Source organism: Spermophilus citellus (assembly GCF_964194105.1).
Source record: "Spermophilus citellus genome assembly, chromosome: 1".
Taxonomy (NCBI): domain Eukaryota; kingdom Metazoa; phylum Chordata; class Mammalia; order Rodentia; family Sciuridae; genus Spermophilus; species Spermophilus citellus.
Window position 1 is genome coordinate 205,815,590 of NC_138182.1, and position 26,682 is coordinate 205,842,271.

At 35.5% G+C, this 26,682-nt stretch overlaps 1 protein-coding gene across 1 annotated transcript; it reads right to left on the reverse strand.

The window, feature by feature from the left end:
• Nucleotides 1-20,322: 20,322 nt before the first annotated feature.
• Nucleotides 20,323-21,559, reverse strand: LOC308657036 (transmembrane emp24 domain-containing protein 2-like). The gene has a single exon (XM_081308489.1). The coding sequence runs from the start codon at nucleotides 21,542-21,544 to the stop codon at nucleotides 20,972-20,974; it is 573 nt and encodes a 190-aa protein (XP_081164615.1). The 5' UTR covers nucleotides 21,545-21,559; the 3' UTR covers nucleotides 20,323-20,971.
• Between the last annotated feature and the right edge of the window lie 5,123 nt (nucleotides 21,560-26,682).

Genomic DNA, 26,682 nt, shown 5'->3' on the forward strand with positions numbered 1-26,682 from the left:
TTAAGTTAAGCTGTGTATAATTATTAAGATGATGAGGATTCCTTAATGACTGATTGCTGTAACTGAATGATGCTAAATTTAGTCAGGCTGTGTATTCAGTTATGCATATATACCTCTGCTGTCCTACAATAAATCGGCTCCCGATGTTTCAATTTTCACAAGATGCCTGTCACCTCCCGGTTATTTTGCCCAGCCAGACTGCGGCAAATAGCTAAACTATGAAGCCAAACTAGGTATCCTTCAACAGATGAATGGAAAAAGAATATATATATATATATATTATATATATATATATATATATATATATATATATATAATATATCATATATATTATATAATTTATATATAAATTTCAATGGAATATTACTCAGCCATAAGGAAAAATGAAATTATGGTATTTGATGGTAAATGGATGGAACTGGAGACTATCATGCTAGGTGAATAAGCTGATCCAAAAAAACCAAAGAACCAAAGGCTGAATGTTTTCTCTAATATGTGGATGCTAACACACAATAAGAGGACAGGGAGAATAGAAGTTCACTGGATTAGACAGAGGGCAGTGAAGGGAAAGGAGAAGAGATGTGAATAGAAAAGACATTGGAATGAATCTGACATAACTCTTCTATGTTTACACATGAATACACCACCAGTAAACTCCATATCATGTGAAATCATAAGAATGGGACCCTAATTAGAATGTTTTACTCCATGTGTGTATAATATATCAAAGCACACTCTGCTGTCACGTATATCTAAAAAGAACAATAACAGAAAGATATGGTTAAGAATATAGCTCATCTACAAATGATCTCATTGGCCTTTGTTAGCATTGCCTCCTCTATGTGGAACACATTGTTGTAATAAATGTAACTGTTTTTCTAGAAATGAAAAGGAGATGAGGGGCTGAGACACTTCACATATTGATCTGCAGCGTCTATGCATTGAGTAAATGTTTCACCCTCCACTGCACTTTGAGAGTTAGATCTATTCTTTGTATCAGCAAACATCATCATAAGGATTCAGTGGAAATTTTATAGGAAGGCCTGGGACCTCAAACAATTGGTAAGAAAATGTTTTCTTCCTAGTGCTAAGGCAATTTCCATCTTTGGGTATTCAGTATTTTTTTTAAATACTTTTCTATGCTCTGTGTTATTATATTGTGTATTGATGAGCTGGATATTTATATTAATTTGGGCAGTTACTTACTAGAATGGCTGATGGGGCCTCTAACAGAGAAGGAGAATACAACTAAAAAGTTCTTAGCAGTTAAATTACAGTTTATCATTGCTACTGTCAGTTATTTACATTGTTAGAATTTTGGATAGGATTTATTTTTAACAAGCTATCAATATTATCTGTGCTTATGTTCCATGATAAACATCATCACTGGTGTCCCTAACTCTTCAAATCTTCTAGGTTAAATTTAATTTTCTATACTTTTCACCCCATTTAGTTCCTTACCCACATCCGTTGTTTTTGCATTTACATTATTTCCTAAATTTGTTCTTTTTTGCTTGCACCTGTGGTCCTCTTTCACATTCTCATTATCTCTAACTTGATTTATCCACATATATAATGTTTATTAGGGATGAGGTTGAAAAACTATTATTGAGAACTTTCTGTGAGCTAGGGATCACTTAGATATGTTGCAAACATGATTTAATTCTCACAGCTGTCACAAACAATGCATTATTATGCCTATTTTACCTATGAAGATACCGAGATACTAAGATGTTCTGTAATATAAACAAAGTGACTAGTTTGGAGATGTGTTTTCTCTGCAGCTCTCTTCACAACTCCACACTCTTCCCATAATTAGGGTGTTTACCTACTATGTTCCAAAATTTATCCATGTAGGCTCTGTGAGTATGAAATGAAAGAGACAGAATCCTTTCCTGAGGAGATTATGTTTCAGGACAACTCACATTCTGCAGTCACACGTACATTTGGATAGGGATAGAAGTGCAAACTCACAGAGAATAAAGAAGACAGCAGTGATTCGCAAATAAATGAAGAAAGGAGTTATATTAATAAGATCTGGGGAGAGCAAAGAAAATTGAAAATTAAGAAGTGTGATATGTAGAAAAATCCATATGATTCCCTTTTTTCTTCTTTGCTATGAGCTGATTTCAAATAAAACTGACTGATATACTGGTGTGGGCTAGCTAGATATAGAGGCTCAACCAATGCCACCGGAGCTGGGAACTCTTTTCTCATCGCTTATGTGCACATTGTCTTGGTTAACTTTGACTCCAGGAGGACACTTTACTCAGGATCGTCAGTAGTTGTTAATCTCTTTTGTGGTCTGGTCTTCAAATATTAAGTCAAAGGGCAAGAAACTTTGTTCCAGGATTCCTTCTCGTATCTCATCGTCTCTCACTGGGGCACATGCCCATCACTGAAGCAAAGGATATGTGTAGCACACTTTTGGCTTAAGTGTGTGTCACACATTTTACCTCTAAGCTGGGCACTACTAATTTGAGTGTATGATGGGTGGTGAGACAGACGTTTGCTATTCTTCACAACATACGACATTTTTTCTTTTTCATTTGAGATCCATTTAGGCACTCCAATGCCTTCTAAATTCCATTGAGTAATAGAGTACTGAATATCTATTTTATGCCTAGCCCTATGCTAGTACCTGGAGGAACTGAGTTGAATGAGATTAGCACTCTTATAAAAGGGCTCAAGGCTACTCTCTTGTTCTTCTGTCCCTTCTGCCATGTGAGGTTAGAGTATTCCTCCACTCCAGAGGATGTAGCAAGCTGCCATCTTGGAAGGAGAGAGCAGCCTTCACTAGACACCAATCCTGTTGGCCTTGATCTTAGACTTCCCGCCACCAGATTTGTGAGGAATAAATTTCCCTTGTTTGTATATATTTAAAAAGAGAAAGAGACTTCAGGAAACACTTTAAAGTCAAGGATCATGCCTGTTAATACAGACATGCTAGCTGGATGTGGGGGCGCATGCCTGTAATCCTAGAGATTTTGGAGGCTGGGTCAGGAGGATCACAAATTTGAGGTTAGCCTCAGCAATTAGTGACTCTGTCTCAAAATAACAAAAAAGGGTTGGGGATGTGGCTTAGTGGTAAAGTGCCTTTGGGTTCAATACCCAGTATCAAAACAAACACATAATCAGAAAACCAGACTTGTTGATAATCTGTTTATAAAATAGTCAGGAATGTTAGTTCCTATTTACTATACGATTTAAAGAATACAAGCTACCAATGAAAATGTTTTTGTTTATTATTTGTAGGCCCTTGGATCCTCGTTTTTGTGAATAGCTCTTTCTATTCTGTTTCCCCATCTCCATCATGACTTCTGTGCCCCCCCACCCACATCTACCTCTCCTTCGTATTCATCTCTTTTTTCATACCTGATGATACATGAACTTTATAATAGAGCTTCTTTTTTTATTTTGCGTTTTCTTCTTTTCCTCTCATCTTCTGTTAGTATCAATATGTATAAACATACAAATGTGAATATAGAGAGGTGTATGTATTTAGGTATGCATCTGTTTATTAAACTTTATAGTAGTTAAAAAGAAAAACATTGAAGTTTTAGTAAGAGAGTATGAATACCATCATTTCATAAAGAGAGAACAGGATTTTACTGATTTATCTGGGATCTTTTAATTATAAGTTCTTCAGTTAGTAATGGAATGTATGTGTCTAATAAAATGAATTCTGTGTCTTATAAAAGTAATTAAAAGTTTTTGCTTTATGTATTTATGCCCATGCAGTGAGGGCACAGTTAGTGAATATTTTATCTTCTTAGGGGTTTGCTCCTTTTGTTCCTGTATTGAGTTCTTCTGTATCTTGTTAATGACTTTTGATCTTACTTTGCTTGATATTAATATTGTCATCAAAAATTTTTTGCAAAATTAGTGTTTGATTGTGTCTTAGTTCTTTCCCTTTATTTTCACCATTTTAATTTGTCTTTGCTCTAATTAGATGTTTGTGAAAGCATATTATATGCTAGAATCAATAAAGGCTAGAATTGGGAAAAATCAATTAATAATTTCTGTACTTTGAATATCACTTTTTTTGGTGAGTATTCATATATTTGAGCCCTACTCTCTGTTTTGTGGCTGCTGTTCTTGTCACCGCCCTTGCTTCCTGATATATTGATAAAGTTCACTATTTTGCCAATTAAAAGCTAGATATTATATTTTTATTTTGTTATTCAAAAAATTAAGATACATTTTATTTATAATCTTTAAAAAAGAGGGCTTCCATTATTTAGTTTTTCCATAATTTTTCTAAATGTGACAAAGGTATCATTAAACTTTAAGTATACACTGAACATTCTTCCTTAATGGGGCTATTATTATATGAAAATTTTTATCATTTAGAACACACTGACTTATTTTTATTTAGCTATTATAGTAGTTAATGCTTTATTATCCCCTGTTTTTCTATTTATTTTGGTTGTATACATACTTTAACAATACTTTTAGTTCAGGTCTGTGGATGTCAAGCTTTCATACTCTGAATATTTGATAATATCATTTTTTACCCTCACTCTTAAATGATGATTTCAACTCTGCAAAAAATTCTACATTGCTATTTATTTTTTTTTCCTTGGTGGTTTGAAAATAATACTCTATTGTATTCTGGCTTTATTTTCACTGAGAACTAATTGAGTATGTGAAATTTCAAACAACTAGCACAAATCATGTTGGGTGTTTCTTTAAATTTCAATTAAATCAAAGTGTTTGATAAATATTAATTAGATCAACTATGAACTCTCTGTGAATTGTTTTTATCATGTGCTATAAGGGGTATGAAAATCTCTGACAAAGATGGTAGAATTTTCTATTTCTCCTTTAATCTCTCAATTTTTGCTTTCTGTATATTGAAGGACTTTAATCTCTTTCTTTTTAAAAGTATAGCACTTTTTTTCTTATCTCTGGTAGTGTACAAAGTATTTTCACACCATTCATGTCTTTATACATATGCTTTGGATAATGATGACCCCCTCATTCCAACATCATTTCTAACCCCATGCCCCCTCCCTTCCTCTCCCACCCCTTTGCCCTATCTAGAGTTCATCTATTCCTCCCATGATCCCCATCCCTACTCCACTATGAAACAATCTGATGCTGGTTGTTTTAATGAATCATAATAATAGCCATTATTTATCAGGTGGTTAGTATGTGCCCAATACTGTTAAAATACTTCATGAACTAGATTTCTTTTTAAAGTCATGTTTATTGAGATATAATTTCTATATAGTAAACGTGCCCTATTTAGTTTTATAGTTATATGAATTTTGACAACACAAATATAAAAAAATGACAACATATAAATGATTATATATAGTACTATAGTAAAGATACGGAATGTTACCTTGTTCTCCTTTACTTCTTTTTTTCTTTTTTAAAAACAAATAGAGAAATTAATTTTAATATATTTTCATTTAACCCAAAGGATTACCAACACAATTTGCAAAGAAAATAATTGTTAGTAAGATATTTCATGTTCATTTTGTTTTTCCTAGTAATTCTTTGGAATCTATATAGTCTATTTAACACATAGCACACCTCAATTCAGACTAGATACATTTCAAATACTAAGTAGCCTCATGTCACCAATGACTGCCATATTGGCTCCTTTCTCCATCTTTGACCTTTGGTGAGACATATGCTGTAGGCTGCATGATAAGTTCCCTTGTTACGTGGTTTTTTGTTGAGTTCCATCAGAAAGGGACACCAAAGAGATGAACTTAGAATATACAAGAGTAGAGTGAGGTGCTTTATTCCTCCCTATAAAGACTCTATTAGACTGTGAGTTGGTTTCTACATGCTTTTGGTAGGACTAACTTCAGTTAGGTGACCTTCTCCTACTAGTTTTTTCATAATGGTTCTTTCTTCTTTCACCTCCTACCTCTTCAAATTTATGGAAGAAAGGTGCTTCACAAAATTTGTTGGTGTCCCTCAAACCTAGTGCCTCACACATGCTAGGCAAACAACGTTCTACCACTGAGCTACAACCCCAGCCCCTAGTATTTCTTTTAGTCCAGTTCTGCTGACAATGTTTTATTTTGCCTAAAAATATCCTCATTTTGCTTTTGTACTTGAAGAATATTTTCACTGGATATTAAATAACAATGTGTTGATAGTCTTATTGTTTTAGCCTGTAAAGATATTATTCCATATCTTTGAGTCTTCAGAATTTTTAATGAGAAGTTAATGGTGATCCAAATTATTATAGCCCTGTACATAATGTGTCACTTTCCTTTGGCTGCTTTCTAAGTTTACTTGTCATCTTTGGTTTTCAGCAGTTCAACTATTACATACCTAGCTATTGTTTTCTTCATGGTTACCCTGCTTGGGAATCTCCAAAATTTCTGAATCTGTAAATTTTTATTTTTTAACACACTTGAGAAATTTTTAGCCAGTTTTACTTATAATATTTTTTTCTGCTATCTTCTTTTATCTGTTCTGTGACTTTGCTTATATATTTTAGACATTTTTATATTGTCCAACAAATCTCTAAAGATGTTTATTTTTTCAACATTTTCTTTTTCTGTTCTTTAGATTGATAAAATTGTGTTTTAGCCAATTGTGTAGCTCTAAATTCTGCCTTTCAGGCCAAATTTTATGCTTGCCTATCTAGAAAGAAGGCAAGGAGATGAGAATGGCGTTGTTTACTTAGAATCCGACATGGCCTTACTTTCCTGATCATGCTCAGCTCTGACTCTTAATTTCAATGAACTACAAGGAGATGAAGAGCAAGGAAAGGGAAGAGGAGACCAACATGCTACATTATTGAGTACTAATACTTGACAGGTCATGTGCTAGAATTTTCTAAACATATTGTCACATTTGATTTGCCAAATAACCTGTGGAAGTAGACACTATTCATATGTTACAGTGAAAGGTTGGAACTCAAAAGGTTTACATCATTTGCCAAAAATGACATGGCTAATAAGTGAAGATGGTCTCTGAATCCAGACTTAAAACTGAAACACAAGCATGGTATCAAGAAGGAAGGAGAGGGCACAGCAGGCTCCACGTCCTTGGGGAGTTTCAGTTACTGTTTCTGCAGAATCAGATGTGGAGCACAAGTATTTGTGTCCTTGTTCTTTCTGCTAAACGGTTCCCTTCTCACAATAGGGAAAGTTTTTGTTCATTTAAAATTCATGCTTTTAAAGCTGTTGACCTAGAGTTGTCATCACATTTTTCTTACTTCAAATATTCTGACGAATAAGATAAATATATTCTCCATCATGTTACTGTTAATCATTCTGACTCTTTAAACAAAGAAAAAGAGCTAATTCATGAAAAATAATTGGTACATTGACTTCCATGGTGGAAACTCTGTCCCTAAAATAGACATGTGTTGGAGTAGCTCCACTCTGGAACAGAAGTAGACCATGGGAGAAGGCAGGAACGCAAAAGCAAAGGACATCAAATAAGAACTAAGGAGTAATGAAGAATACTGAATATGAGTCAGTAGGAAACACATACAGCAGCTGGATTCAGGAGAGTTTCCTTTGGACATTTTCAAGGCACGTTAGAGGAAAAGGAGCCCAGCATAGAGAGCCTCTCTGTATGGAGCCATTTCTTTAACCAAAGTTGGAGTGGCCATGAAGAGAGCAAATTTGCATCAAATGGGGGAAAATATGTAGATTTCAAATATATACAACTCCAAATATGTAATACTTCTCCCCAAAGGCCAAAAATTGCTCTTTAAAAACAAAAATTTCCTCAAGCAGAGGATGAGGGATCAAAGTAATGCATTAGAAAAGTGAAGATTTAGGTAATTAGAAAAGTCAGATTGCTGTGTTCAACTATGGTAAGTTGAACTTGGTAACTTGAGACTGTGTACCTGTGAATTACATAACTACTGTGAGATTGTTAGCACAGGAATAAGCAGTGGTGTCCTTCAAAAGACTGTACAAGTTCTATTTTAAAGTGGATATTTTGAGAGGAGGGATGTGAAGAAGAAAAACCATGAAACAAAGACAGGAGAGCCACCATGTTCTTTGGAATGATGGTGTAGAAATTTCACAGAATCATAAAAAATAAATAATTAGAAAACAGACCTTAGAATAATGATGATAATAACAATAGCTACTGACCACTTTCTACTACTTATCAGTAACTATACTAAGTGTTTTTCGTGTATTACCTCATTTAATTTTCATCACAACTCTATATGAGACCCCCCCCCCCAACTTTGGTGGTGTTGGGGATTGAACCCAGTGTCTTATGCAAGCTAGGCAAGCTCTCTACCACTGATCTACATTCACAGTTGCATAACAATTATTAGTCTTCATTTTATAGCTGAGCAACCTGTGCCACAAAAAGTTAGGTAATCTTCTAAGGTCACACTGCAAATAAATGAGGAGTTTAGATGTCAATTGCAGTAGTGTGTTTTTTACTACAAGGCTGGTCCTTACTTAGGTATAGTGTCTTTTATGGTATCAGTAATTGCTGTAGTTTTTCAAAAATATAGGATGGCTCATACACAATGTAAGCTTGGATTTGTTCATCCTCCAACACTGTGTGAGTGAGTATAGTCAGACTGGCTCTCAAAGGTCTGAGATGAGGCAAGGAAAGCCAAGAGTAATGGGATAACTCAGGGTATTACTATACTGGATGTGATGTCACACCAGGAGACACAGTGGTGTGTGCTGAAAGTATGTGACTTCTCTGGAAGGACTGCAGTGAGAGACCATACCCAGGAGCTATCCCTGTCAGGGAGAAAGTGGTAAAGAATTACCTTCCTCAGTTCCTATTTTATATTTCTCAGTGGTCAGTTTCATCCTATAGAGCTTGAACTCTTCAGCACTTCCAGGTTGTTTGGTCTGCCCTGCAATAATCATTCATATGGCCAGACACTACAGGTACAGTGTGAAATTTCATGTAAATGTGAAAGCAGAGTGTGTTGCAGAGACAAAAGTGGCATTTGGGGACCATGCAGACCTGGGTATTTACCTGGAGATCCAGCCAGCTTAGGGAGCTTATCAAGGGCACCAACAAGGGCAGAAGCAAAGTGGTCTAGGCAGTGTTTGATGTCTTTGAAATGAATAAAGACACTGAGACATTCCAGGAAGGTACTTGGCTTTTATCTAGTCAGCAGGGCTGTGTAAGTCTCCTTGAGGTTCATCTGCATTCTAGCTAGCCAGAAGAATACACAAAGAGAGTACAGCAAGAAGAGATACCTAGAGGTTTTTGTGGGATGGTGTCCAAGGAACACATAACTTTTACTCATATTCCATTGACTAGAACTCAGCCACATGGCCACATTTAATTCCAAGAGACCCTGGGAAATTTATTCTAGCTGTATTTCTAGAAAGAAGAGGGAGAAATGGATTTTGAAGGACATCTGTTATATCTATTGTATATTTAAGAAAATGTGGTCTGTAGAAATTGAGAGCTTTGCTTTAAGTCACACAACTTAGGTCACAAATTTTCTGTAAAATGATGTTCTTATTTTTGACTTCAAATTTATCTGTAAGTCTGTGCATATAGGCATCTATAGTCTGTTCAGCATAAGAGTTTTGTTTAATTTTGAAGGAAAAGCAAGACATTTAAAAGATACATCTACTAGACCATATATATAAGGATATATATGGATATATATCCACACACATGTGTGTGTGTGTGTGTGTGTGTGTGTATATATATATATATATATATATTTAAGACAATTTGGAATTATAGGAGAAGATTCAATTTATGTGACATCAAAAATCAGTGAAGTTAGCAAGAATGAATTTATGTGACATCAAAAATCAGTGAAGTAAGCAAGAATTGTCTGTTTTAACTAGTAAAAAGGAGGGAATTTCTTGTTTGATGTTTAAGTAAACCATTAAACCAAAAGACTGAAATCTATGGCCTGTCTGTGAGAAAATAGTGTAGTTATATCCTATGCTATTCCTAATATTTGAAAAAAAGCAATGTATTCTATTTTAACAAATATGAGTTAGATCAATCCAAATTATGTAGCCACAAAGGTTCTAAACAAAGTATCTCAAACATTACATAACAGAAGGTAAATAGAATTTCCGCCTTATACTTCAGAAAATTGGCTAAGCCCTAAAGTTTATTGAGATCAATGGGTGAAGACTTCATGATTTTAAAAAATGTGCTGGACATATCTCTGCCACAGGCATTTATCAGGTGTTTCTGTAGATCTGTTACCATCACTCAATTGTAGTCTATATGAGAGGGGACTAGAGATTAATCAATGGATCTTTGAGAGGAATTTTTAGGCATAGAAGTTAATACTTAGGTATTATCCTCTGACTCACAGAAATGGGAGCATAGTTTATTCCTTTTTCCTTAAGCCAAGTAAGAAGGCTGGAAGAGGGAACTCAAAATAACCCTTCATAAAGTGGAAGCCGTTTTGCAAAATGAGGAAGTCTGTGCTCACCTTGTGTCTGAAAAACTCCAAAGGCAGGAATCGGGCAGATATTTCCACGGATGATAAGGTAAGAATTGAGGAGAAGACTTCTTAACTGGGTGGGAGTGAAATGTTTCAGAGTCTTTCTGGGAGCCAGGTAGACAGACACCTGGAGAAGATAGCTAGGCTTGAGTTTTCTTAAGACCCAGGCCAACAGAGCTGTATTGAAGCAAGAGAAACCCAGCAGAAAGTCTTGAACCAGGGGACAGCACTGGGCTGTGGGAGATGTCTGAGAACTCCCTCTGTGTGCCCCATGGAGACATCCATATAGGATCCCTATCCCACCCCCTTGGGAGATGCTCCTGAATTCCAGGTTGTTGCCCTGGGTCAAGGCAAGTCCACCATTTCAATTTTACTACACATTCATTTCTAGAAGCCCCCCCCCCACCTCCTTCTCCACATATTTCTCTGCCTTTATTTCTGTAGAGGTCAAAATTTAAGATAATTTCCAGATGATTCTGGTGCCATTTAATTGCAACAAAGCAAATGATCTTCATGTAGAGTTTTCAAATTATCCCTAGCCTTTAAATGAGGTTTTCACTTCTCCTTTTTTTGTTATTCAATCCATCAAGAATTTGTGGTGGGATATATCTATCTATCTATCTCTCTCTCTCTCTATATATATATATATTATTATTTTTTTTTTTTTTGCAGAGTTGTAACAGGGCTTTTCTAACTCCTTTGAGGAAAAAGCAAAGTGTGGTGATTTGAGAGTTCTTTTGGCTTTTGCCATGTTGACTCTCCATTGTGGAGAAAGGGGTTTAACACCCAGAAGGACATTCCATATGCTCTGTCTTGGCTAAATTCTTCCTAACCAGATGACTTCCCTCAGATTGGGGCCATCAGTGAGACTTCTGGTACTTGTGACTTCCTTCTTGTTACTGGTTATGCTTGGGGACTATGAGACGGAGACAGATCATCTTCTGGGTCCTTTATTGTCTTAATAATATAAGGGGATTATTGTTTAGGTAGATATTATGCTCAGATTTACAACAGCACCTCTGAATAATTGACCCATATTAAATTTGGGAATGGGTAAAGAAAATCCAAAAAATCTTTTTAAGATTAGTATATGTGAATAGAACCACTTAGACTCTGGAATTATTTAACTAGATGAATTAAAATTGCCACTCAGCCTAATAATGAAGAATATTCAAAAAAGTGAAATACTCTTCTACAAAATGCAATTTGTATATTTGCATATTAAAAATAAGAACTCTTGTTGATCTGTGGTCAGTATACCAGTTGAAAAACAAAACAAAAAAAAAATAAGATAACTCAACACCTTTCCTCATTTTTGAAATATTATCTTTGGCAAGAGAAATTAGATACTTAAGTTTTCTTCTTCTTTAGTTCTTTAATAATGTGTGGGGAAAGAGGAAAGAGGTTGTATTCCACAGGTTTTTTTTTTTTTTTTTGGATGACTTGAAAATACAAAAGTGATTTGCACTCTTATTTAAAAGAAGAAAACTGGAAGATGTTTGGGAAGAGACAAGCAGTTTCATGTGTTTTTTAAACTCTTTGTACTTCTGTCAACACAGAGATCAGAGCCACTGCCTCTCAGTGCTCCTGGGGAGAGCCTTCACTTCATAGTCCCTGTGGATGTCATTCCAGGGAGCTGTGTGTGGAGTGCACTATGTCCCCCATGGCTGTGCTGCCATATGAGGTCCTCCTGTATGTTACCTTTATAAAAAGAATAATAACAGATAATTCTCATGGCCACTAAATTTTAGCTATTCTCATGAAGCATAAGCAAGCTGGGTAGGAACTCTTAGGAGGACTGTACCTCAGAGACAGCAGGAAGAGCTGAAGGGAGGACTGGTTGGGTTGTAAAAATAACTGAGGAAGGCAAAGGAAGTGTGTAGGCTTGGCAGGAGAAGCAGCAATACCATCTGTGCCAAAACAATGACAGCTGGGCTTCCGGGGGTTTTGCTGTGGGTGAGAGAACTCAAAATCGAGCAATTTCAGTATTTTCAATTATAGGTGGAAGCTTTAGTGGTCAGTCACTGGTCATTCTTGACCAGATCTTCAAATGACATACATTGCTCATTCTAATATTCTAATTCTCTTCTTAATCCCCCAACCCCCTAATACAATCCTTACATTTCATATTCAGACATAGATAAAAATAAATTATCAATTGATGGCCAGTTTGGTTTGTCCTATTCAGCTTTCCTATTGTGCTTTGATGTTTATGATGATGGTATACATTCAAAATGTGAAAAAACATCTTAAATAAATGACTAAATATTTAATGTAATGCAATAGTTCCCATATGAAAAATGCCCAAGGCAAGGAGACTTTAGTTTATGAAAACTTCATTTGTCTTGTTTTCCTTCTGTGGCTCAGACTATATTTCTCTATTTATGGCTTTTAAAAAGACATTTGACTGAAATCAATTGTGTCAATTCTAATGGTTTCTGTTCCTTCATGCACTGTCTTCTCAGGGCTCCCAAAGAAAACAATTGGTAAATATGAGTATAGGTTCACCTTTTATGTATAAATAGGCTTAAAAAACTACCAGTCTTGGGGCTGGGATTGTGGTTCAGTGGGAGAGCACTTGCCTAGCATGCATGAGGCACTGGGTTTGACCCCTGGCACCACATACAAATAAATAAAATAAAGGCATTGTGGGAAAAAAGCTACCAGTCTTAGCTCCATTTCTTCACATGAAAATTGTATTATACAAAACCTGTTTATTCTGTTGATGATGCATGTGATATAGGACTTGTGATTCAATAGTATACAGGTAAAGTATGAATCTTTTGTTTCTTCCTGGGGCAGAAGATACATTTTGTAAGATAACATTTATCTTTAGTTTCACTTCTTGGCTACCCAGTTGATACATTTCAGAGATGCTTGTCCACGAGACTAGAATTCCTGGCACAATCCTCAGTGTCATTTCTCTTACAGGTGACATTGAGTTCTTTTGGCTTTATTGCTTTCTGGATTTTGGGTTTCTAATAATTGCCATTCTATCTCAGTGTCCCCCACCTGGAATTTAAAAATCCTGTGATACTAGGCTGTTTGGATTCTTAGTTGAACAACCTATCCTCATGTGTCTTGTGTGTTTACATTGTACTGTGTTATTTATTTATTTTTTTTATTTCTACTCCCAGCCCTATACTGTGCCTGGATTTCTCTATGGGAGTAAAAGACTTTTACATGTTAAAAAAAATTGGGGCTGGGGTTGTAGCTCTGTGGTAGGGTGCTTGCTTAGCACATGTGAAGCACTGGGTTCAATCTTTAGCACCACATAAAAATAAATAAATAAAATAAAGGCATAAAAAATCAATATACCTTTAAAAATTTGTTCAGAATTTAAAATCAGTAGTGGCATGGAACTTCTAGTGGAGATCAAAGAATGAGACCATTTATTTCCCGTCTCTGTCCCTGAAAAAAGAAGTAACATGCCCTTCTTCTTAACTAGAATATTCCTATTTCTTGGCATAAACATTAGAATGATGCAGAAAGAACTTTCCACCCCCAGCTTCTATTTGTTAATTTTCTAAACAGGAAATGGCATAAAATATCCTATGAGAGATGGCCAGAAAATCAGTAGAAATGATCATTTAAGAAATAAATCAGACAGGAACAGTTGGGCAACAATGACTCAAAGAATCAGGAAGAATATAGAAGGAGAACCATATTTTGGTCTTAAAGTAAACTAAATAATGGTCATTATAGAGGATTTATCTTTTTTGATATTTTTACTAAGAGTAACTCAAAATAATTGATAGGCATACATTAGTAATTAGTTTTTGGCACAGTCCCATTTTTTTGAATTAGTTGCCGCAGAAGAATGCTGATTGACTTGTTCAAGGCCCTCCACATGTCAGGGTTGAATTTTGTTGAGATTTTTCATTTACTACAGACTACACTGCTTCTAATGATCTATGTATAATTCATCTCTGCTTCATCCAAATTAGGAGCTGACATTTTTTGGTAACACAAATCACAGCTTCTTGTCAGTAAAAGAACCCCAGTGTGGGAAAGGCAGACAGCTAGGAGGCCCAGCCTGCCACTAATTTTGTTGTTTTTGTAGAGATTTGAAAGAATCTAAGAGTTTGTCACCTTTGTGTTGGCACATACATACATATGTTTATTGATGAAGTTGATTTTTCTTCAACCCAGGTATTTCCTCAACAAGCAGGAGAGGAGATCAGCCTGAGCATTTTCTCCAGGGTGGTTCAACATGAATTAGCAATAAAAGTCCATTAAAATGCTTTGCATTCAATAATTTTTCAATAATGATTCAGAATATTGACTGTGAGCCTAAAAAATGGAATCAGGTATTCCAGTTCATGTTTTTCAACATATTTTTTGGAATTTTCGAAATCTTTTTTTTTCCTTCTGACTGCTGTGATATCTTTCTGCCCTTTTAGTTTCTCCCTGTTGTGAGATTGAATGCCCATGACCAAAGCTCCAATTTACTTCCTTACTGTGCAGAACTGTCTCTGACTTCAAGACAATTTGAAGTCAAGCTGAGCTACGCACATGGGAGAAAAGAGGAGAGTTTGATTGGGAGCAGGACAAAGTGATGTTGGAAGATGTGTTTGAACTTTGATTTCAAATGTTAACCAGAGCCTTCCCTAACATAAGAAACAAATTTATCAATTATATCTTGACATGGGAAAAAGAATTCTGGCTAGAAATGGTCTACATGCCACGTATACTTCGTTGCAAAAGATATTTTCTATTACATACCTTTCTTTGAAAAAGTTGGCAGGTTCAGTAGTAACAGTTTTTCATAGAATAATTTTTATTTATAGCCTTATAAATATCTGTCTTAAATTCTATTTAACTTTCAAAATCTTTTAAATGCTGCCTAATTAATTACCCTAGTTTTAACTTTTTCCCAATTTCTTTTTCACTAAAATAAATTGGAACTAAAATATTACATGTTTAATCATGTTTAGAATATTCTATAATAAAACTTTGGCTTTACTTAGCCAGAATCCTTAATGAACAGAAGTCTAAAAATGTGTCCTTTTCTAAGAACCAAACCAACAAGGCTGCTATTGGGGAATTAAGCTTAAGAATCACCTTAGAATGTCTGTCTTGGTTAGTGTGCATCCATTATTTATCTCCACATCTTCCTTTCTAAAATTCACTAGTGTTGACAGAGATAACCCCAATGGCCTAGAACATACAAACTCAAGAGATATTTAAAAATTCATGTGTGTTCTCTTGACTAAAGGAGTGTGAATATTAAGAGATTGTGAATAAAAAGAGTTGAGATACAAAAAGTACATGTTACGACTAAGATATTTAGGGAACTCACACTGCAATAATTGTCCATGACCTACATATTACAAAAAACTGGGATTCAGTGTTCATCAGGACTCTTCAAAATTTTTGGCTCACTAACATAATATCCATGTGGTTTGTGACAAATTAATAAAACAGGCTTGTCTGTTTCCCATGGTGTCTTACAACAGGTCCAAAATGATCATAGCCAAAAGCAAGAAAGAAAAAAATTAGTCCATTCAATCAGGGGCATCTGGTACATTATTAGTGTAGTGAGAATTAACATTCAAAATTCATCTTACTCATCAGAAATTTTTCCAAGAAACCAATTGGGAATGCTCCAATTTAATGTCTACATATATATTAAAAACAGGTAATATTTAGGAGTCAAAATAAAATCTTAGCATAATAAGTATCAAAAAGTTATGAACATTATTTATTATATAAAATTTTACTATTGCTTGGAATAAAAAAATTAGAGTTTAAAAATGTTTGCAAATGATTCAGAAATTATTGCTCAACTCAAAACTAATTCAATATCTAATTTCTCACACACACAGTAGTTAAGAAGCTCATATTTTTTCAAAGGTAACTGATACATATAATCCATCCTTCCATCATTCATCTATCCAGTGATGAAAGTTTACCTTGTATACACTCTAATAGTTATACATGTATCAATGTATCTGCAAATTGGTACAACCACTATGGAAAGCAGTATGGAGAGTCCTCAGAAAACTAGGAAGGGAACCACCCTTTGACCCAGATATCCCATCCTTGTTTTATACCCAAAGGATTTAAAATCAACATACTATAGTAATGCAGCCACATCCATGTTTATAGCAGATCAATTCACAATAGCTAGACTATGGAATCAATCTAGGTGTCCCTCAATAGATGAATGGATAAAGAAAATGTGGTATATATACTCAATGGAATATTACTCAGCTTTAAAGAAGAGTGAAATTATGGCATTTGCCAGTAAATGATTGAAGTTGGAAAATATCATGCTAAGTGAAATAAGCCAATCCCACAGAACCAAAGGCTGACTATTTTCTCTAATATGCAGATGCTAATTCACAATAAGGCAGGGGCACTAGGGAAGAATAGTGTTACCTTAGATTAAGTAGGGGGAAGTGATGGGAGGGGAGGGAAGAGAATGGGGGGATAAGAAAGATAGGGGAATGAAACAGATATTATTACTGTATGTATATATGTGACTACATGACCAATATGATTCTGCAACATGTACATTCAATAAAATGAAATTATATCCCATCTATGTATGATATATCAAAGTGCATAAATGCATTCTACTCTCATGTATAACAAATTAAAACAAATAAAAAATTAAAATAAAAAAGAGTATAATTACACTGGATAAACATTCAACATTCTTTGGTTATTTTTTTTTTCTTCTTTTTTTGGTAGCAGAGATTGCACTCAGGGGCCCTTAACCACTGAGTCACATCCCCACCCCTTTTTGTATTTTATTTAGAGACAAGGTCTCACTAAGTTGCTTAGGGCCTCACTAAGTCACTGAGGCTGGCTTTGAATTCGGATCCTCTTCTCTTGCCCTCCTCAGCTGCTGGGATTACAGATGTAAGTTACCACTCCCAGCTTTGGTTAACTTTATTTTGTGCTTTGGGTGAGTGACTGAGTATAAAATAGGGGCACACATTAAGAATATACAACCAATTTTCCATTAAGGAGAAGCACACAAAAGTAGATAACTGAAAGGCAAAAAGCTTCAATTTCATTTTTGAGAATATAAAATGGAACAGGTGCAAGAGAAGACGCTGATGTCAATGTCATAAATAATTAATCCAACAATCTGCATAATTTTTTCCCATTAATAAGATAAAAGGTTAAATTCTAGTTTAGGGATTTTGAAAGAAGTCTTTGGAACAACCTTTGATTTAAATATTATTTGTGGTCTTAACTAAGCTGAATAATTCTGCTAATTGAATAGATACATAGGAACTTCTACATAAACTGGCTTATATAGAAATAATTTTATTTAAGTCCATGGGGAAAAAGAGATGAAGGTGTGTAAGTATAGAAGACAGAATCAATTACATCTCAAGACAGAACTTTTCCAAGAAAATAGTTGATGACTGTCTTTTCCCAGATATTTTACTTAGTTATTAGCATTGATTTTAAGTTACACAAAGCAATACTTAATGCATGATGTATTGATATCAATAGGAACATGCCAGCAATTATTTTTGTAGATCTTATAGCTATAATTGAAGATTTGTGATTCAGAAGTAAAATAAAATATAAAATTGTTTACTGGTAGTTCAATTTATCATTGCCTTTTATGTTTCACTACAAAAGTGTATTGATCATTTCACTAAATATTTAAAAGTTGAAAACTTCAAATTATTTTTATTTTGTCAGCATGAATGAACATGATAACAGCCTAGAACATGTAATGATAGCTTCAAATTAAATAGTCAAATCAAATTGATGCCTATTTGCTGGAGACCTTCTACAGAGAAAATAATCTATAATCCTTGGGAACTCTTAGACCTGACTTTTTATGTTGATAAAGGGGTTTCACGTGACCATAGATCTAAGCTCAATCCCTAAATGAATTCTGGTGTATGTGATGTCTTATCACTTCACTATTTTTCCATGAGTGTAATTATCATCATAATGAGGTTAAGTGATTTCTCATATGTGGAATATAAAAACAGCATACCCATGTCCAATATGAAACCAAATATATGATGGGATGGAAAGGACCTCTGGCTCATTTTAACTTGTACTAAATTTTTAGTGGTGATGAAACATCTCCAATTTCATTTTTTACATCTATAAAAAAGTAGTTTATAATATGCAAAAACCTTTGATAAATATAATTCCATAAACAGTGTAAGGGTAGAAAATGTAACTGTAATAGCATAGAATCTTGATCTTAACCCATCCAGGGTGCATATTATACTTCTTTCCCAGGACTGGAGATATAACTCAATGTTAGAGTGTGTACTTAGCATGCATGAGGCCCTGGGTTCATGCATGAAGCCCTCTAGCAATAGCAGCAGCACCAACACAACAATTAAACAAAAAATAAAACACTTTGTGTCCAATATTTTATACATACACTGTTTTGATACTTAACGTGACAAGTATTGTTTTATTAGACTTTACTCAGATATACCAATATTTTATAAAAGTAATTGTATGATGCCAAAGTGGTGATGCTTCCTTGTAATCCTAGCTGCTTGCTGTTGGGGAGGCTGAGGCAGGAAGATGGCCACTTCAAGGTCAGTCTGGGCAATTTACAAGACCTTGTCTCCAAACAAAATGAAGCTGGGCACGGTGGCACATACCTGTAATCCCAGCAACTTGGGAGGCTGAGGCAGGAGGATCACTAGTTCAAACCAGCCTTAGCAGATTATTAAAGTACATAGCAACTCAGTGATATCCTGTCTCTAAATAAAATGTAAAAAAGGGCTGGGGATGTGGTTCAGTGGTTAAGCACCCCTGTGTTCAATCCTTGGCACCCTAAATAAATAAATTAATTAATTTAATAAAAATAAATAAAATAAAATAAAGGGCTGGGGATGTAGCTCAGTGAAAAAGTGTCCCGGGATCACTGTCCAAAACAAAATGTAAAATGGGATGGGGACGTAGCTCAGTGGTAGAGTGCTTGCCTAAGTTGCTTCAGGGCTGTGAGTTCAATGCCCAGGACAGAAAGACAAAACAAAAACGAATGACTGGTGTCCATAACATATCTGTACTCACTTTTGGTATTCAGTAAATAAAAATTATGTTTAACATTCCATAATTTTGTCTAAAATGCTTTGGGAACATCATATTGAATAAAATCATGATCAAGTACTAATACCATTAAGCAGCAAGTAAAAAGGATAATTATTCTACTAATTCTTTTTTTTGTTGTTGTTGTTTTGTTTTTAAAAAGAATTGTTTATTTACTGAACCTGGGGCATATATTAGATACACAACCAATTTTAAATTTACATTTTTTAATTCAATTTTGAAGTGTTTTCACACACAAAAAAAAGAAATTGGTATGCAACAGTTGTCCTAAGGTGAAACAGTCACCTTATCGATAAACTGTTGCAAGTATTTTCACCCAAGGCTGAAAAATTGTGTCCTGAACATGAAAACCTGTAACAAATTTAAATTAATTATATAAAACGTTACTTGTAGTTTTCCCCTTGCAAAGATTCAAGAAAAAAAAATGTACAAGTAACTAATATACATCGGTCACAACATAATCCTGGATCATTTCCACACCCAAACCGGATGCTCCTTTAATTTTAAACCCATCATCAGAGATCAAGAGAAAGTCTTTTCATTTTATATAAAACGAAATTCACATGTACCAAAAAAGAAAGACCCAGGAGAAACAAAAACAAAAACCCTAGTGCTGACACTGATACTCAGTGTCTTAAAGTGGCCCAAAGGCCACTCTCAAAAATAAAATAGTGGCTGTATATCACTGCAATGAAACCCAAGAGGCTTTAACCCTTTGGCATCAGAAACCCAGATTTTTTCCAATTACGTGAATGAACACTTCCCACGTGCCAAGCGTGAAAAAGGGGCTGTGCCAGTGCAGAAAAGAAAAGCTAGCATTTGCTCAAATACCCAGAGAATCGACTTTTCAGAGACTTCTTATGAAGTTAGGCGGAAACAAACAAAAAAAAGATTATTAGCTGCTTGTGTCATCAATATTTGTGGAGGTGACTGAGTCCTAAGGTCATATGTAAAAATTTGGGGCAAGTCTTATGTGTAAAACAAAACAAAAAGACCAAATATAAACACACCCAGCCTGATAGTACACTCCCCAGTCAGGTAGCACTGCCATTAGGCTGGGCAGAAAATGTCAAGATTCAGACTGTTGCTTCACTCCATGAGTCAACAAAATGAAACTTTACGACTTGAACCACAGGATGAGGGAGTCCAAAGAATGCAGCCATTTTAGTAAAGTACCATCAGGCTTTGTGTTGCTTTCCTGCATTTACTACAAAAGGGAAATAAGACATAATAAAGACTATACTCCTATATTTCATTTACAGTGTTTTGAGTTCTGAAAGGACCTGTATGATAGAGGCAACATTCAAATAAGAAATTTTATGCCAATCAGATGTCAAATTTTCACTACAACTTTCCTAAGAAGGTTTTTCCCCCAAAATCTATTAATCACAAAGAAACATAAGCTGTGAATGTACAGTTCAGAAAATAAAAATGTAGAAACTAATGACATTATTATGACCAAGATGTTTGGTAAACAAGTGAATTGTGAGTTTGGGATCATCAGGAAAAGGCCTTTTAAACAACCCTCCGGACTTCAAAAAATCTCTTCAGGTAGTAGATCTGTCCCAATGTCATGGCAACTAGAACAAGAGCTTCAAAGAAGGACCAAAGGACCACTCTGCTGTTTGTGTTGTCATTGATGGCTCTGTGTATCCTCTCCCGGACTTCCATGTACTCCTGTTCGTGCTTTACAGCTGTCATTGCCACTGCCAGTTCATTAATCATTTCTTCTAGCTTGTTCTGGTGAGCTTCTGTTTCCATGTCTTGTCCTTTTGGAGCCTCCCCAATGTCAATGGTGAACATCACTATCTTGGGAGTCATGGTAGACATCCTATTACTAAAACAAAACTTGTATGTTCCATCCATGTGAGCAGCAAATGTGTACTTCCCACTGGACTCTCGGTCTCCTTTATAAATTCCTTTATTGTCAGGTCCTGTAATCTCCACGTCGATGTCCAGGAAGCCTCCCTCCGCCACCTCGAAGATGAGGCCCATCTTAGTGCCCGAGGTGACCCGCTCGAAGAAGCACTCCTCGGCCGCGGCCAGAAGAGCGGCCAGGAGCACCAGGAGCTCAGCGACCGTCACCATGGTGGGGCTGGGGCCGAAGCCAGGACCCGGACCGCAGCCTCCAAAGCCGCCGCCGCCGCTGCCGCCACCGCTGCCTCCACAGCCGCCGCTCTCTACTAATTCTTAATTGTTTTTCCAAATGAAGAGTTATCCGTACTTGTGTGTGTCTGAGACTTCAAGTATTTTAGGAGTTCTCAAAGGTTTTTCTTTCTTTTTTTTAAAAATGTTTTGAAAAGTGCTCTATTTTTTTTTTCCATAAAGACTTGAATTCTCTTTCAGAGGACTGAGAAGGGAAATGCTAAATAGTTGGGCAGATGGGAAAGCAGGTAGTGAAATCTTGAATAGAACTGAATAGAACATTCCACTGTAGGCTTCCTCCATCCACTGGTCAATGAGGTAAAGGAGAATATTAGAATGCCACTCTCTGGAGATCAACAGGTAAGCCTTGTAAGTAAATCCACCAGCAGAGCCAGATTTACTTGTTGGAAATTCTCGTCCCAGGCTATAGTTATGCCATATTTTTGGCAATAATATTGATTTCTATTGTGATTTCCTATGTAGGAAGGATTTTATATTAAATATTTTAAATATATAAATCTGGAGAACCCTTCCTTTCTTTCTTCCTCTATCATTAATTGACAACCCACATTGTCCATGAGACACTGAGCTCTAAATCATTCAGAAAGACCTAAAAGAGCTAGAACATGTCTATGTTTTGGTGGGGAAATGGGGTCAGAGTACAAAGCAAGCCATCGTTATTTCCATTAAATTAGCATAAAATGTCATGAGGATTCAGAAATTAGAGGGAATGTTACCATCTGTGATGAGTAAAAATTTGTCATTTCTTGTGGGGGCAAGTGCATGGGGTATTGGATACATGGCGTATGTAACAGTGTCTGAGTGACAGGCCACTCCCTTGTGCTAGGTGTTTGAGTGGCAGGCCACTTACCCCATAGACACAGCCCTGGGCATGAAGCCATATGTTGTGGTCCCTGTGCTTCCTCCACAGTCCACACCTCGATTGGTTGCTGCAAGGACAGTTAGCAGACATTGCATTGGTGGCTGCCTGTAATCTGCTTAGCTACCGCCTGAGTATATATACATGGTTACTGCGCAATAAAATCGGACCTGCTTCCTGCTTGGTCTCTGGATGTCTTGATTAGCGACCCCGCAGCCACACTCTCCTCTACCCTGTTCTGTGGACCTCCTCTCTGGATGAGAGAGACAGTCCACGATTTCTCCAAGGAGTCTTCATTATTTTTAGTGGACCATGATATTTAGAAACTAAGATCTGCTGTGGGGTGTCACTGCTTGCTCCCTGACAAGTACATTCTCTGGAGATCAACAGGTAAGCATATATATAATATGTATATATTTATAGGTATACATGTATCCTTGTCTACTGACTTAAAGTATTTTAGGAGACTTCAAAGTAGATAAGGGATGCATGTATACCTATAAATATATATATATATATATATATATATATATATATATATATATATATATATGCTTTTTATATACATGTTATATAAATGTGCACATAAACACATTTTTATATGTATTTTAAAATATATGCTTTTAAAATCATGAGCTTATACTGATATCTCAAATTCCAATTAAGAAATGGATTCCTTCTAGATTTCCCACTTTTCATATTGAAACTTCCTGCACTAATATTGAGAACCCTGGCTCCCATTATCATTAACATTATTAGATTAGTCCCCCTTGGGTAGAACAGATCTCCCTTTGCAATTCCCAGTCCTTCCACATGAAGAGGCTTTCCTCTCATCAATTCACCCATGTTCTGATGTTTTATAACTAGCCACATACACTGTGATGTTGTACGAATCTTGGTCATGCTACACTCAAGTCAAGTGACATATGGGATGCTTCATAGAGATTTAATTGATTAACATATTTCAATAACACAATGCTTTGGATTTTCACAAAGCAGAAAATTGTCAAAAGAATAGCACCTTCGTGTAATGTCAATTTTAGATTTTATTTCTAGGTTAAAAATAAATTATATTAGTGTCACAATCAAGTCCATTTATTTCATTCCAGGCAACAGAAATGAAGCATGCAAATACATTTTGGATAAGGTTTGAAAAGGCCCAGGATCAATGAAGAAGAAAGAAAAGATTTTCTGTTGACATTTTATACTGACTCGTGTAATAATTTTTTGGGGGGTGGGGTGGTACCAGGGATTGAAGTTAGTGGCACTTGATCACTGAGCCACACCCCTAGCCCTATTTTGTATTTTATTTAGAGACAGTGTATCACTTAGTTGATTAGTGCCTTGCTTTTAGCTGAGACTGGCTTTGAATTTGTGATCCTCCTGTTTCAGCCTCCAGAGCCGCTGGGATTATGGCATGTGCCACTGTGCTGGGCATAATAATTTAATTCTGTGTGTCTTGTAAAGAAAAACAGGTGAAATGTTTGAAGATACAACATAAAAGAAGGCAAAGGGCACAGAGAGAAGAGCAAGGATATTTAAAAAAGAAAAGCTTTCTTTGGTTATTTCATGGTATTTCCTAGCCATGGCTTATTATACACAGAGAAAAGAAAAAAAAGTGAGAAGCTACTTATTCTTAATCAATATTGGGTTTAAGTATGGGCAAAACTTCTTTGCAACAGAAAAATAGTAGAAAATTATAATGCATAAAAATGTTCTATATTATATATTAATGGGGTTCAGAACATACTACCCCTAAATGTGGCACCTTGGCATTTGAGAAACACCAAAAGCAGGAAGGTCACTCTGACCTTTCCCTTACCCTTCTCCTCTGAATTAAGTCATAAAAGAATTCTTTGACCTTTCAACAAGTCATAAGACTCTTGTATGAGAGGTTCCCACCATATACCCAGAGAAAAAAAATTTTCCTATCTTTGAACACACAGAGACATAGAGAAAAATCCGAACAAAGAAGCTTTGCTTGTTTTCTCCCATTTTTTAAAATTGTTAGATCATATACCTTATGTCCAATTGTATGTCTGTACAACTGTCCACTCTTTATCATACCTAGGCATAAGGCTCCCACATCAGATAAGTCTTACATTAAATAAATATGCATATTGTCTTATTAATCTGTCTTTTGCTATAGGTGCCTCGGTCATGAACCTAGCTATCAATGAGGAAAAAAAAAATTATTTTGTTCTCTCACATGATATTTAACTAAATAATGACTTGGAAATAAGGTCTAAAATAGGTTGCAATCACATATCCAGTAACAACTAATCAGCATCTGCAAACCAGAGCAACATTGATATGTGTATGTTAATAACAAAATGTCAGTGACATGGAAAGGTAAGTAGATTGACGCCAAATTTTTGTGGGTGAGGGTTTCAGGAATGATAGGTTTTTCGTGATGATACCCGCATTTGCCTTGTTCCTTACCTGCACAGACTCAATTTACTTGAGGTAGAATAGTTAGTAGCATCTTTCTTATTGCTGAAAGTGTTCCAGCTTTACATAGAATTTGGAGCCAGAAAGCTGAAAGATCTTAGTTCTTTTATTTGGCACTTTGACCCAGAGGAAATAGACCAATTTTAAGCAAGTCACTCAAAAGCACATAAGTCTAGTCCCTCCCTGTATCACATATGAATGCAAATTGGACCAATCAGCTGCATTTTACACCAGATGTAACTTCTGGGTGGTCTTTAAGGAGAACCCCATTTAAAGTGCATTTCAATGATGCAAGGGAAATTTCACAGACTGCTAAAATGAGGGTGGGAGGTCTGCAGTTGAGAGAGTTTCAATCACCATATTATGGACGACAGAAAAGCTTTCCTTGCACAGCTGTCACCTGAAACTTGAGTCACAAGTTACTCACCAGCATACTTTGTATGTAACGTTCTACTATTTCCTCACAATATCTAGATAAATTTTGAACACCATGTTTTTCAAGGTGGTGTCATGGATTAAGAAATGTGATTTAGCACTCTTTGTTCACAGTATTCAATGTTGACAAAATATGCTGTCAATGCTGCCTTTTGTGTAATGAAGGGAAAACAAGCTTTAATAGGATTTCCTACTTTGGTTGTGATTCAATACTAATACAGTATGCTCTGGTGCAAAATTATTAGTAATATAATACTTTCACATTGAGTATTAAGATAGGAATGGGATTTCTGTTTGTCAAGATTAACTGAAAATTCAAGACTGGATTGTAAAATATAAAGTTTTAAAAACCACTTTGTCTGATGAAATCTGCCAAGAGAAAGTGTAAGTACAAAAACAAGCAATGCTTGATGCAACAACAATTGGTCATAAAAACCTTGTAAAGTCTTTAATCCACCTTAGAAGAAGGCAGGTAAAATATTTGTTGATGTAGTGAGGAGATGGAGAATGAGAACTGTTCAAAAGATGAGAGAAAGAGAAAGAGAGAAAAGCTAGAGAGCAACACAATATAGTAGTCAAGAGTCTCCAAAGATGAAATCAGAAAGAAAACTAGCTAGAAATCTGAAGGCCACTCCTCAAATATAGTAGTTTTATAAATAACAATTTATATTTTCTCGCTTGCAAGGAGTGGACTTTTGATGAGGGAGTTTCAGAATGAGCTGTAGGCATTTTTTGTGAAATTAAATAAAAAATCACATAATTATAATAATACAATTATTAAAATTCTGATATTTTTCTTTGTTTGGATTAATGCCTTTTGTGGAAAAGCAGACATTGAGATTCAGGGTTACTTAGGACACATCTATCCCACATTGCCTGATCTTTTTCTAGCAACTGAACCTTGCCATCTCACCAGGCATCAGGGGATTTGGAGTTTTGGAGACAAATAGGATGACTGCATTGGATGTCTCTTGGTTCTATTCCATCAGCTAAATAATGTCTTTTTGTGTAGCTGTTGAAAATAACTTGAAATGTACACTCATTGTGTCTTGGCAAACCAAGAATAAAAGCTAATAATATGCTCACTGGACCACATCATGTCACTGTTTCATGGATTTGGACTCTAATGGTGAGTTACTCTCAAGATTATATTCAAAGAGTGGAGTTTCTTTTGTTATATCCATTATTCATGGAGATTAAGGACTACAGGAATTTGGAAGAGAAAGAAACTTAGATATCTCTTATGATAAAAAGATTTACCTACATAGTATTTTTTTTTATAATACCATACATGGACAATCTCCCAAACTATGAG